The 12,678-nt window shown below is 46.9% G+C and overlaps 1 protein-coding gene across 2 annotated transcripts in view; it reads right to left on the bottom strand.

Moving 5' to 3' along the window:
• The window catches only part of COP1 (COP1 E3 ubiquitin ligase), a 110,621-nt gene that overhangs the window by 24,110 nt on the left and 73,833 nt on the right, over positions 1–12,678 (bottom strand). For both annotated transcript variants that reach the window (XM_035121329.2, XM_035121331.2), the window contains exon 16: positions 826–943. In XM_035121329.2, the coding sequence (XP_034977220.1) occupies positions 826–943 (118 nt within the window). The remainder of the gene's footprint in view (positions 1–825; positions 944–12,678) is intronic.

Genomic DNA, 12,678 nt, shown 5'->3' with positions numbered 1-12,678 from the left:
GTCTGAAATAAGGATGGAAATATGCAGAGACGAACAGGTATTACTGTACTGCCTTTCTATTAGCACCTTCACATCTGATCAAGCTATTTCAGAACTTAGTGTTTGTTTCAGCATGCTCTCGGCTCCTCCTTCTAAAGGGACTGCTAAATACAAACTTTACAAATAAATTCAGGTAGGTAGCCGTGTTGGTCTGACGCAGCCGAAATAAATGAAAAAAGTTTGTTCTGGGTATAAGCTTTCATGTGCATGCTTCTTCAGAAACACTGAAACAGAAGTCACCAGACCCTTATATATAGTGGCAGGGTGAAAACTATGGACAGACCTGGTCTGAATAGAGATATTGGATTCTTGTCTCATTACATATGCTAAAGCTATTTTTTGTCATCTGCATACTATCCCTTGCTTTTTCCTGTAGGACTAATTGCAGTCGTTAACAGTCGCCAACAGGTTTACTGTACCCATTGAGTCAATCACCCATCTCCTCCTTCTGAGAAAAAAAACCCACCCCACCCCACCCCACCCTCTAAGGTGCTACTGGACATTTTTTTATTTATTTTACAAATAAAGCATGTCCGTTTTAGCTATGTTTTTTCTTGGACTCCTTTGAAGCCATAGGCTATGGAGCCAAGGGAGGTGTGAAACAGTCCTTTATTTTTGCTCTATCAAAAGCACAGCAATCTGTTTAGCAGGATGACACTTCATACCAACACAAGTTATGTGCATAAACCCCCACCCACAAGCCATATATTTTAATGTCTTTGAAAATACACTAAGTAGAATCAGTAAGCACAGAGGTTTTTCACAAACACCAAGGAAAATACTTACGCAGAGACTATTTCTTCTCCACTAACGAACTTTGCATATGAAACAGCCTTGCGGTGCCCTTTGAAGACCATGATTGGTTGCTTAGTGTTCCGAAGGTCATAGTAGTGAACACAGTGATCTGGGAAGAGGTATGACCAAGAAGAAAAAAATAAATCACTGTATGCAAAATGCTACTAATACTGCTCAATTATTTGTTTACCAAGCACCTTAATACAAAGAAGTATGGAACATAATGCCCAAGATCAAGAATCTGACTACTGTTCTAATCAAAGGCCTGCTAGTCAGGGATGTGGATCGCAGCTATTCATTGATTTGGCAAGCAAGCAGCTTTGGGGGCTGCTAAACCCACATTAGGGATGCGGCTGGCGCTGTGGTCTAAACCACTGAGCCTCTTGGGCTTGCTGATCAGAAGGTTGGCGGTTTGAATTCCCGTGATAGGGTAAGCTCCTGTTGCTCGGTTCCAGCTCCTGCCAACCTAGCAGTTTGAAAGCACGCCAAAAAGTGCAAGTAGATAAATAGGTACTGCTACGGTGGGAAGGTAAACAGTGTTTCCATGCTGTCAGGGTTGTTGTGACTACTCTTGAGTAACGACCTTCCATATGCTTGTCTTTCAGAAGCTTTTATTAGTGCACATTATTTACAGTGTAACAAACTGCTGGTTTCATGTCTACTCGCTCGAGACAGATTCCTGCACTGCCCCCTTCCGCGTTCTAGACCAACATAAAAGCCTCGGAACTGAGAAGCGCCTCCCTTTCCTCCTCCTCCTCAATTCCGGCGTTGGGGGGAAGGGTCTCCGGTCTGACTGATTCCTGTCCTCTCTTTCCCCCTCCCTCTCTCCCTGCCTATGGAGCAGGGGCTCTTGGATGTTGCCAGAGCCCTGGCACTCCCTTTCCCGTTTCCTGACTCCCTCCATCAGACCCTTCGCTCTCATGACTGCTGGGAGACGAGCTGCTTCGGATGAGGGGGGGCTGTTCTCTGTAAGCCCCCCCCCTTACACATGCACTGCTCTGGTTTCACCAGAAGCGGCTTAATCATGCTGGCCACATAACCCGGGAAAACTGTCTGTGGACAAACGCTGGCTCCCTTGGCCTGTAAAGTGAGATGAGCGCCGCAACTCCAGAGTCATTCGCGACTGGACTTAACTGTCAGGCATACTTTACCTTTACCTTTAATCCCACATTTGTTCTAGTTAACAAGCAAGCTGCACAAGTGAATCCGCAATACAAAAGTCCTCAATGAAGAAGTGTTCTCTGTTTTCCTACTTTTTAACTGTACTATCAAGTTCACATATCTGAAGGGAACTACTATATGAAGAAACCAAATGCCACCAGAAACTAGCAGGGACCAGTTAACTGTTTCAGATGCAGAGCACCCATGGTTATGAGACCAGGAAGGACTGGGAGTACACTTCAGAGTTGTACTATTATGCTTCCACGTGCCAACTGTGCTTATTTTTGAAACTAGGGTATCAATATATTTTTAATCCAAGGTTTGAAAGCCAACCATGACTAGCATAAACTTCAGCGCAGATACAACGCTATACCATTGTTAATTACATGGCTTATGGTAGTTGGTATTGGGGGTTGCATAGCTAAGCGGCCAGCAAAGTGGAACCAAAACCTATTTAGGTCAGAGTAGAAAACAAAGGAACACTAATGAGGGGAGGGGTCTATTCAATCGAAAAGTTAGGAAAGCTTACTATTGCAATCAACAGCTATTGCAGGCTAGCAGCAGAAAATACAGTGTTTGCATATATTTAAAACAGATTTGATGGTCTCAGAAAGTATTTGTTTAATTGAGACCATGGATTTCTCTCCTATTACTGTACAGGTGTTAAATTAGTATAGTATTGCTACAAAATTGCTGACAGCGTAATTACTATTGTAGTGAAAGGACTGTGTTCTTCTCTTCTATAAATCTGAGTTTTGCACAGGAAACCTGTACCTCTAGTATTGCATGGATTTGGGGTCTCGCTGCTTTCAGTTTCTTGTGTATGTATATCCGTCAACTGAGGATAACACTTCACATATCTGACAAAGTGGACTCTAGATCATTTAAGCTTATACTTTGGCAAATCTGCTAGAACTGAAGTATTACAAACTATATTCTTCCTGCAACAGACTAAACCTGACTACCTCTCTGGAAAAAGGTTTTTAGTAGATTGTACTGCAAGATACAATGAAGCTGAGGCTCCAATACTTTGGCCACTTCATGAGAAGAGAAGACTCCCTGGAAAAGACCCTGATGTTGAGAAAGGTGGAGGGCACAAGGAGAAGGGGACGACAGAGGACGAGATGGCTGGACAGTGTTCTTGAAGCCACCAACATGAGTCTGACCAAACTGTGGGAGGCAGTGGGAGGCAGGAGTGCCTGGAGTGCTCTGGTCCATGGGGTCACGAAGAGTCGGACACGACTAAATGCCTAAACAACAACAACAACAACAACTGTAAGATAACAGTTGATTGAATTCTATTGAAAACTGCAGCCTTCTTTCAAGCTGGAGCGTTTCCATCTATTCAGTAGGCACATTTGGAATGCTGCAGACTTCAAGTATCAACAGAAGAATGATGAGAGGAGGGAATAGATAAGAAACTGGATTGCTACAGACAGGGAAAAGGTGCAGAGGGGCAGAAGCATCTGCTTTCAGCTTTGAATTCTCCTTCCAAATTCTGCAGTAAACAACTCCAAGCCTGATAGCATATGGCCCCATCACAGCAGGCCTGCTTGCATAGCCTATGCGATCGATCAACTTCTGTTTTGGTCAGTATGAGTCCAGGAAACTGTATGGTCCCTCCGTTCTAAAATTAGCCACTTAATAATTGATTATTATAGAAACTATTGTCTGTGCCAATAGAGTTTTCATTATTATTTTTATTGATTCAAACTTGCATTGTTTAAGTAGCTACCTCATGTCTAATGCTCATCACATTCATTAATGCCTGAACAGGTGGCCATGTTTCCTAATTAAAGAGATTCTCTCTCTCCCCCTTCTCTTTTTCAGACCATATGGACCTTTCAGAGAACAAGATAAAAGTGCTACCAGCTAAGGAAGCCAAGATTAAACCAGGCTAAGTGAGAGGAATAAATATCCCAAGTACCCAGGCAGAAGCCTCTCAAATTGATTTATGATGGACTGAAACAGCTTACAACTAGCCAGGCTCATGGCAATCCTATACTGTACATCTTGGACTCTATATTTAAAGCACTCTAAAGCAGCCAGACAATTTCTCTAATAATGAGCACCAGGAACAGACCAGAAGAACAAGCGCATGTGGTAGAGAAAAGAGCCATTCCTATCTTCATGATACATGCACCCATCTATCATATATCAAAGTCAGAAAAGCTAAAGCACAGAATGAACTTAGGCTTGCTAGAGAGGTTAAAAGCAACAAAAAGGGTTTTTATGGGCATGTCCGTAGCAAAAGGAAGAACAAGGAAACAGTGGGGTCACTTAGAGGCGAAGATGGTGAAATGCGAACAGGGGACAGAGAAAGGGCAGAACTCCTCAATGCCTTCTTTGCCTCAGTCTTCTCCAAAAAAGAAAACAATGCCCGACCTGAAGAATATGGAGCAGATGATTCAGCAGGGGAAACACAGCCCAGAACAAGTAAGGAGGTAGTACAAGAATACTTGGCTAGTTTAGATGTATTCAAGTCTCCAGGGCCAGATGAACTACATCCAAGAGTATTAAAAGAACTGGCAGAGGTGATTTCCGAACCACTGGCAGTAATCTTTGAGAATTCCTGGAGAACAGGCGAAGTCCCAGCAGATTGCAGGAGGGCAAATGTTGTCCCTATTTTCAAAAAGGGGGAAAGAGAGGACCCAAACAATTACCGCCCAGTCAGCCTGACATCAATACCAGGAAAGATTCTAGAGCAGATCATTAAGCAAACGGTCTGTGAGCACCTAGAAAGAAACTCTGTGATCACTAAAAGTCAGCATGGGTTTCTGAAAAATAAGTCATGTCAGACTAACCTGATCTCATTTTTTGACAGAATTACAAGCCTGGTAGATGAAGGGAACGCTGTGGATGTAGCCTATCTTGATTTCAGCATGGCCTTTGACAAGGTGCCCCATGAGAGTCTTGTAAAGAAGCTGGTAAAATGCGGGCTAGACAATGCTACTATTCAGTGGATTTGTAACTGGCTGACTGACCGAACCCAAAGGGTGCTCATCAATGGCTCCTCTTCATCCTGGAGAGAAGTGACTAGTGGGGTGCCACAGGGTTCTGTCTTGGGCCCAGTCTTGTTCAACATCTTTATAAACGACTTGGATGATGGGCTTGAGGGCATCCTGATCAAGTTTGCAGATGACACCAAATTGGGAGGGGTGGCTAATACCCCAGAGGACAGCATCACACTTCAACATGACCTTAACAGATTAGACAACTGGGCCAAAGCAAACAAGATGAATTTTAACAGGGAGAAATGTAAAGTACTACACTTGGGCAAAAATAAAAAATAAAATATGAAAGGCACAAATACAGGATGGGTGACACCTGGCTTGAGAGCAGTACATGAGAAAAAGATCTAGGAGTCTTGGTAGACCACAAACTTGACATGAGTCAGCAGTGTGATGCAGCAGCTAAAAAAGCCAATGCAATTCTGGGCTGCATCAATAGGAGTATAGCATCTAGATCAAGTGAAGTAATACCGTGTTTCTCCTATTTTAAGACACGTCTTATATTTATTTTACTCAAGAAAATACCGCATATGGCTTATTTTCAAGGGGTGTCTTAAAATACACTGGGGGAAGAAGGCGAAAGGCTGTAGCAGGTAAACAGGGCTGGTGAAGAAATCTCAGCCTTTTACCAGGGGACGCTGTGGCTTTAAACCACTCCAAGAAGTGATCGGGTGGGTTTCCTCCCCGCCCTGCTTGAACAAACGTCCCCTCCCTGCTCTGTTGCCTCACTCACCGGGGCTCCGGTGTCTGATTAAATGAGAAGGAAGTGTAGGAGTGAAGCTCTCCCTTTAAGAGGCAGCCTGCAAAGGCAATTTCAACAATTCGTCGTTGCAGGCTGCCTCTTAAAGGGAGAGCTTCGCAGCCTCCACTCCCAAACTTCCTTCTCGTTTAATCAGACATCGGAGTGCAGGTGGGGGGGGCAGGGAGGAAAAGAGGATCGCTGAAAAGGGGAGGGGGAGGAAGAAAGAAGGACGGGGCGGGGGAGGTTCGTGGAGGTGAGAAAGCGAGCAAGGCAACAGAGCAGGGAGCGGAAATTACAATGGCAATTTCAACATTGCAGGATGGCATTAAACAGCTCTCGCTCTTCCCCTCTTGTTCACATCGGCAGACTGGGGATGCCCCCGCCGCCGCAGCCAAACACCCATTAAAATCGGAGAGGGAGGAGGGGGAACCTTGAGAATCTGGGACCTTTCTCCCACCCCCTGACCAGCAAGGGAGGGCTTGTTTTCTCCTCCTCCTCCTCCTCCTCCTCCTCCTCCTCTCTCTCTCTCTCTCTCTCTCACACACACACACACACATTCACTCACTCACTCACTCTGCCATCTGCCTCTCCAAACCAACTCTTCAACCCAGAAATCAAGGGGACGGAGGAAGCCAGCGAGATCCTCGGACTCGCTGCTGCTGGCTCCTGGAGGCAGCCTGCCGAGTCGGCACGCAGCAGTGCCACACAGAGCTCCCCAAGCCTCCTGGAGCGAGCAGCAGCAACAGGGCAGGAGGCTTGGGGCGCTCCGCGCAGCGCTGCTGGGCACCGACCCGGCAGGCCGCCGCCTCCTCCTCCTGCCACGGCCGTCGTGCTTGGTCCCGCTGGCTGGCTGGGGCGGTTGGCGGTCTCGCCCCGCGCAGCTCATGGGTATGGCTTATTTTTGGGGTATGTCTTATATTTTTTTGCCTCTAGAAAATCATGCCCTGACTTATTTTAGAGGCATGTCTTAAAATGGGAGAAACACGGTAGTACCACTGTATTCTGCTCTGGTCGGACCTCACCTGGAGTACTGTGTCCAGTTCTGGGCACCACAATTCAAGAAGGATACTGACAAGGTGGAATGTGTCCAGAGGGGGGCAACCAAAACGGTCAAAGGCCTGGAAATGATGCCTTATGAGGAACGGCTTAGGGAGCTGGGTATGTTTAGCCTGGAGAAGAGAAGGTTAAGGGGTGATATGATAGCCATGTTCAAATATATAAAAGGATGTCATATAGAGGAGGGAGAAAGGTTGTTTTCTGCTGCTCCAGAGAAGCGGACACGGAGCAATGGATTCAAACTACAAGAAAGAAGATTCCACCTAAACATTAGGAAGAACTTCCTGACAGTAAGAGCTGTTCGACAGTGGCATTTGCTGCCAAGGAGTGTAGTGGAGTCTCCTTCTTTGGAGGTCTTTAAGCAGAGGCTTGACAGCCATATGTCAAGAATGCTTTGATGGTGTTTCCTGCTTGGCAGGGGGTTGGACTGGATGGCCCTTGTGGTCTCTTCCAACTCTATGATTCTATGATATGGATTGGGATGGACAGCTTGCATGTCATGAATACACATTTTGGGTGCCTTGACTGTCACCATTTTGCAGGAGGGATTAAAGCACATACTGGATTTTTAAGATTTGCCCAGTTAAAGTGGAATAAAGGACGCTGTTGTTCTGGTGAAACAATTTCAATTTTTGGAATGTGATGAAGAAATGAATTTAAAAGTGTGGGATGGACAAATGACTAATAGGAAAATGTGTTAAAGCAAACCAGGAAGAATGCAGGACAAATGCTTAAGGCCTCACAAATGAATCAGAACAAATGCTCAATGAAGACCAAATAAATCTAACTTCTGTGGAAGCAAATCAGGCCGAATGATGAATAAACAGGTTGTGTGAAGGATGAGAATTTCCCTTCATTTTCATATACATCGATTAGAAACGTAATGAGTATGCAAGATAGTTCAAAGTTACAGTTTAAGAATGATGCACATTTATGAGAAATCTGCAAGGAACTTTGTAAGCACATGACTGCGCCAGAGTCATTGCTTTCAGGGGCCTAGGGAACACCCATGAGAAAAGCCAGAATAAAAATTCAAAGATTCTGCTGGAAAGAAGAAGAAGAAAAAGGAAGACTAGATTTCTGTCTGTCTGGTTCCTGGTTCTCTCCTGACAAGATCACAATCTTGCATCTGAAGGATCTTTTTCACTTATGCTCTTCTGTGAAGTCTTGATCCCACAACCAAGCTCTTCACAGCTATTTCAGCATTATTTTTTATCAGCAGTTTACTGCATTATTTTTAAGTGGCCATTCAACAATAGCATTTCTCTGTGGATTTATTACCTCCCTGTGCAGCATTAAACAAGGGGAATAGCAACTGAAAAAACAAGCACTAGGCTTTTTTTCTATTTAAAAAACCCTTTGCATTGAACAGTCTCTCTATGGCTTGAGGTTACAGATGACATTCATCAGGATATGGGGAACAGCCTTCACATGCCAGGCACATTTTTATTGACTTTTCTAAAGCTTGTCATGGAGCAGCTTGTAAAGGCTCCATTAAATAAACTTCTACTGCATACCTCATTCAAGAATTTAATCAGTTTGGGTGAAAGAACCAGTTGAGAATGAGTGGAAGAGTGAATGAAAGGTACTTTTAAAAGTATGTATGTGAACCTGCTATTCATTATTCTAAAGAAATGGAGTCTGAAGACAGATACTGTGTTTCCCCTTTTTTAAATACGTAGTCATAAAGTAAGCCATGGCAGGATTTTTAAGCATTTGCGAAATATAAGACACACCCCTAAAATAAGACATACCTTGTTGCTTTCCTTTAGATCCTCGGAGAGGCTTGAGACCAGGTGGGAGGGGGTGCATGAATTGAGCGCGTCACCAGGCGAGCCGTGCTGGGAGCCTCCCTGCTCTTCCCAGGACTTTTTCCCACTCGGGCGGAGTGCCCGGACAGGGAAACCCCTCCGCGTCGGGAAGCCTACTGGCCCCTTCTGCGCCGCCGGAGCATCGCGGGCTGCATGGCCCAAGGCTGAGCGGCGGCGGGAGGTCTACGGGCCCTTCTGCACCGCTGGGGTGACGGACGGTGGCAGGAGCGCTGCTGAACCCTTCTGTGCCACCAGAATTTTGTGGGACGCATGGCCCGAGGCAGAGCAGTGGTGGGAGGCCCGCAGGCCCTTTCGCGCCGCCGGGGCAGCAGAGGGAGTGCTGCTGGACCTTTCCGCGCCGCCAGAATGTTGTGGGCCGCATGGCCTGAGGCCGAGCGGCGGCGGGAGGCCCGCTGGCCCTTCCCCAGCCAGCCAGCGGGACCCAGTATGCCGGCTGCGGCAGCAGCAGCAGGAGGAGGCCTGCCAGCTCAGGACCTGGAACCCACTGCTGTTGCAGCGGTGATTGCGCGGAGCGTCCGAGCCAGCAGCCTCGCCTCTTCCTGGCCCGGCCGAGGAGGCCTGGTACTGAAGCACGGAGCACTCAGCAGTGCCGAGCGCTCAGAGCACCCAGCAGCACCGGGCGGAGCGCCTGAGCCAGCGGCCTCGCCTCCGCCTGGCCCAGCCGAGGAGGCCCACCGCATCGGCGCCCGGAACCGGCAGCTGCTGCAACGCCAAGCACTCGGAGAGCCCAGCAGTGCCGCTCGAAGGGCCCAGCAGTGCCGCGTGGAGCGCCCAGCAGCACCCCGAGCCAGCGGCCTGGCCCGGCTGAGGAGGCTGTAAGGTACCGTAATAGAAACCTAATAAAAATTAAGACATCCCCTGAAAATAAGACACTTTGGTTTTTTTTGAGGAAAAATGTTATAAGACGGTGTCTTAAAAAGGGGAAAACACAGTACACTGAAGTCAACTCTCTCATCTGTGCAACTAAAATATATCTCACATATGGCACATATAATACAGGTCACAACTGCAAAACAGAACTTAAAACTTTCTTTTCATTAGATTTCATTAGGCTATTTCTGGTGCCTTGGGAAAGAACCATAATCCTGATTCCCAATTCCCCCCCCCCAGTAAATTTATAGCATTTTTGGAACCTGAGATGCAGGGCATGCCATATAGATACCATTCTCATGTTTTGTGAGAAATTAGCCAGCTCTACCCTTTCAGGGATTTACTTCCTCCCGTTTGAAAGCATGTCAAAGTGCAAGTAGATAAATAGGGAAGGTACAGTGGGAAGGTAAACGGCGTTTCCGTGTGCTGGTTCGCCAGAAGTGGCTATGTCATGCTGGCCACATGACCTGGAAGGTATACACCGGCTCCCTCGGCCAATAACGCGAGATGAGCGCCACAACCCCAGAGTCGGTCACAACTGGACCTAATGGTCAGGGGTCCCTTTACCTTTACCCTTTCAGGGGTTTACTTCCTCCCGAACCCCGGAAAACTAACTGTCCCTGGAAGAATGGCTGCAGATGCCTATGTGTGAGGGAGAAGAGATGTGAATGAGAGCAGGGGAAGGGGTAGGGACTTATGTGTCGTCTGTGAAGAGAGGTGTGTGTTTGTGCTTTGGAGGGAGGGAGGGAGGGAGGGAGGGAGGGAAGGGATGTGATTATGTGGTCTGTGAGAGTTGGGGAGACTGTGTGCTTATGAGCAAGCATGAGAGGTGCATGCATATCTACGATCTTTATATGTGCATTGAGTGAGTGTGTTTTCTGTGCACGCAAAAGTGTAAGTGTGGCCACCTGGTATATTCTTCCTGGTACTTATTAGACAGCAACTGTTAGGATTTTTATATATCCTCTGCTGCACCAGCAAGCAGCACATGTGTGACTATTGCTTTTCACACACTGAGATACTTCGTAAGACAGGAAGTTTCTATTATGGTTTCTTCCTAGTCATGTGATGTTTTTCACTGTTCTGTTCCTTTCGCTTCTGTCTCCTGACTGGAAGCAAGATGTCCGAGCTCCGGACTTTACTTTGTATATAGCCTCTAAATAAGGTAGTAATAAATCCTACTTTATGGCTCTTTATCTGTGTGTGCTCTACTCAAGCCAAGCAGGGTCGCATATCACAATACAGGCGTGGCTGGGGGCAGACTCACCGCTAGCCCTCGCCTGAAATATGCCAACATCATCAGACACAGCATCAGACACAGAGAAAGTGAGAGATCAATATCAGAAGCAGCAGGACGTAGCTGAGGCGGAAGTAGCAATGACTGTAGTCTCTAGTTGTGTATTGCACCATGCCTACTCATCAGCCATTTTGCGATTGGTGCCCACAGCACTTTCTCAAAATTCTCTGATCCAAAAAGGCAGACAGCCCCTGCCACACACCCTAAACAAGTGTTTACTATATACAGTGGTACCTCGGTTTACAAACAGTCCCGTTTACGAGCGCCTCCGTTTACGAACACCACGGACCCAGAACTGTTTACATCTGGGTTCTGCAGCATCGGATGCGCAGACGCCATCTGCACAGCTCGCACATGCGCGGAAGCAATCTGCACAGCGCGTGCATGCGCAGAAGTGCTCTATCGGCGCTTCGGGCACGCGCAGAAGCGTGCCTTCAGGGAGCGAACACCTCCGTTTACAAACGCCTCCATGGAACGGGTCGCGTTTGTAAACCGAGGTTCCACTGTAATGAGATCAGAGGGTGGGTGAGAAACAGCTCCTCTGCGGCGAGCCAGGCAAAAGGCAAATGCTCTTTCATTTCAGGGGGATCGGGATAAAATCAGTGGAGCAAGTCAATCTCTGAACACAGGTTTATCTTCCTAACTCACTGCGTTTATTAGCATCATCTAAGGCTTAAATTCAAAGCCAGCTATCAACATGTTGAGCTGCCCACCCCCTGCTTTACTACTTGTGGCAACTTTTATTTGTGGATTTGTCCAACCATAACAGCAAGCAGCAGCAAGTGAATGATGCAAAACTCTTATATATTTGGGGGCTGTCACATAACTGGTTCACAATGAATGTAGTGTTAAAGTCTGAGAAAGTAAGGCAGCTTTGGAGAAGCATTTAGAAAGCTGGCAAGCAGCCAAATTGGCTGGACTACGTGACTAAAGTTTGCCCAGCAACCTAGAGGCCTAGCAACAGGCTGTGATTGGATGAAAGTTCCCTGATAAGCAGCATGATACTGCAAGGTGGTTATTGGGGAGTTTTGAGAGAGTCTGGAGATAGAGTTTGTGTGTGTTAGATGAGAGAGCTGTGTATGGTAACTTGTAAATACTTTGCTTTTGGTTTTGCTCTGCTGTATATAATAAAAGCAACTGGAACTCAAGTTACTGGTCCTGAAGTTCTGTTCCTGAACTGTGCACTGGGCTGCACAGTCTTGCAGGGTGTCCGCTGTGGGAGGATCGCCGTAAGATCCACCAATATGTAGTCCCTGAAAGACTAGGGCCGGGGAGAGGATCCCCTAATTCAACTCAGGGCAGTGAATGAGAAGCATGGAGAGTGACGACTGTTGTGGAACTGGTGTTGGGGCAAAGTCCACCTATACCAAGATAAAAACAGCTGCACTTGCTGTTTGTGGTGGATCCACTTCACAGAGGGCAGTGTCATAGCCAAGGTAGAGGAGACAGCCATAGCACCAGTGACTGATATATAAGGAATCAGCCCAGCCATCATTAACATATCAGTGGAACCAAGGCCTGGATAGCTCAGTTGGTTACCTTGGCTGATAATGCCAAGGTTGCAGGTTCCATCCCTGCATGGGACAGCTGCATATTCCTGCATTGCAGGGCATTGGGCTAGATCAGGCATAGGCAACCTTGGCTCTCCAGATGTTTTGGAACTACAACTCCCATGATCCCTAGCTAACAGGGCCAGTGGTCAGGGATCATGGGAGTTGTAGTTCTGAAACATCTGGAGAGCCAAGGTTGCCTATGCCTGGGCTAGATGATCCTCAGAGTCCCTTCAAACTTTACAATTCTATGATGCCCATTGGTTTCTTGGTTTCCCCCCACTCCTCCAGCAAGAAAAATGAACTCTGAACCACTTGAAAGAAT

The sequence above is a fragment of the Zootoca vivipara genome, chromosome 7 (assembly GCF_963506605.1).
Source record: "Zootoca vivipara chromosome 7, rZooViv1.1, whole genome shotgun sequence".
Lineage (NCBI taxonomy): Eukaryota > Metazoa > Chordata > Lepidosauria > Squamata > Lacertidae > Zootoca > Zootoca vivipara.
Note: the sequence above shows the minus strand (reverse complement) of the source record. Positions and strands in the feature narration are given on the sequence as shown.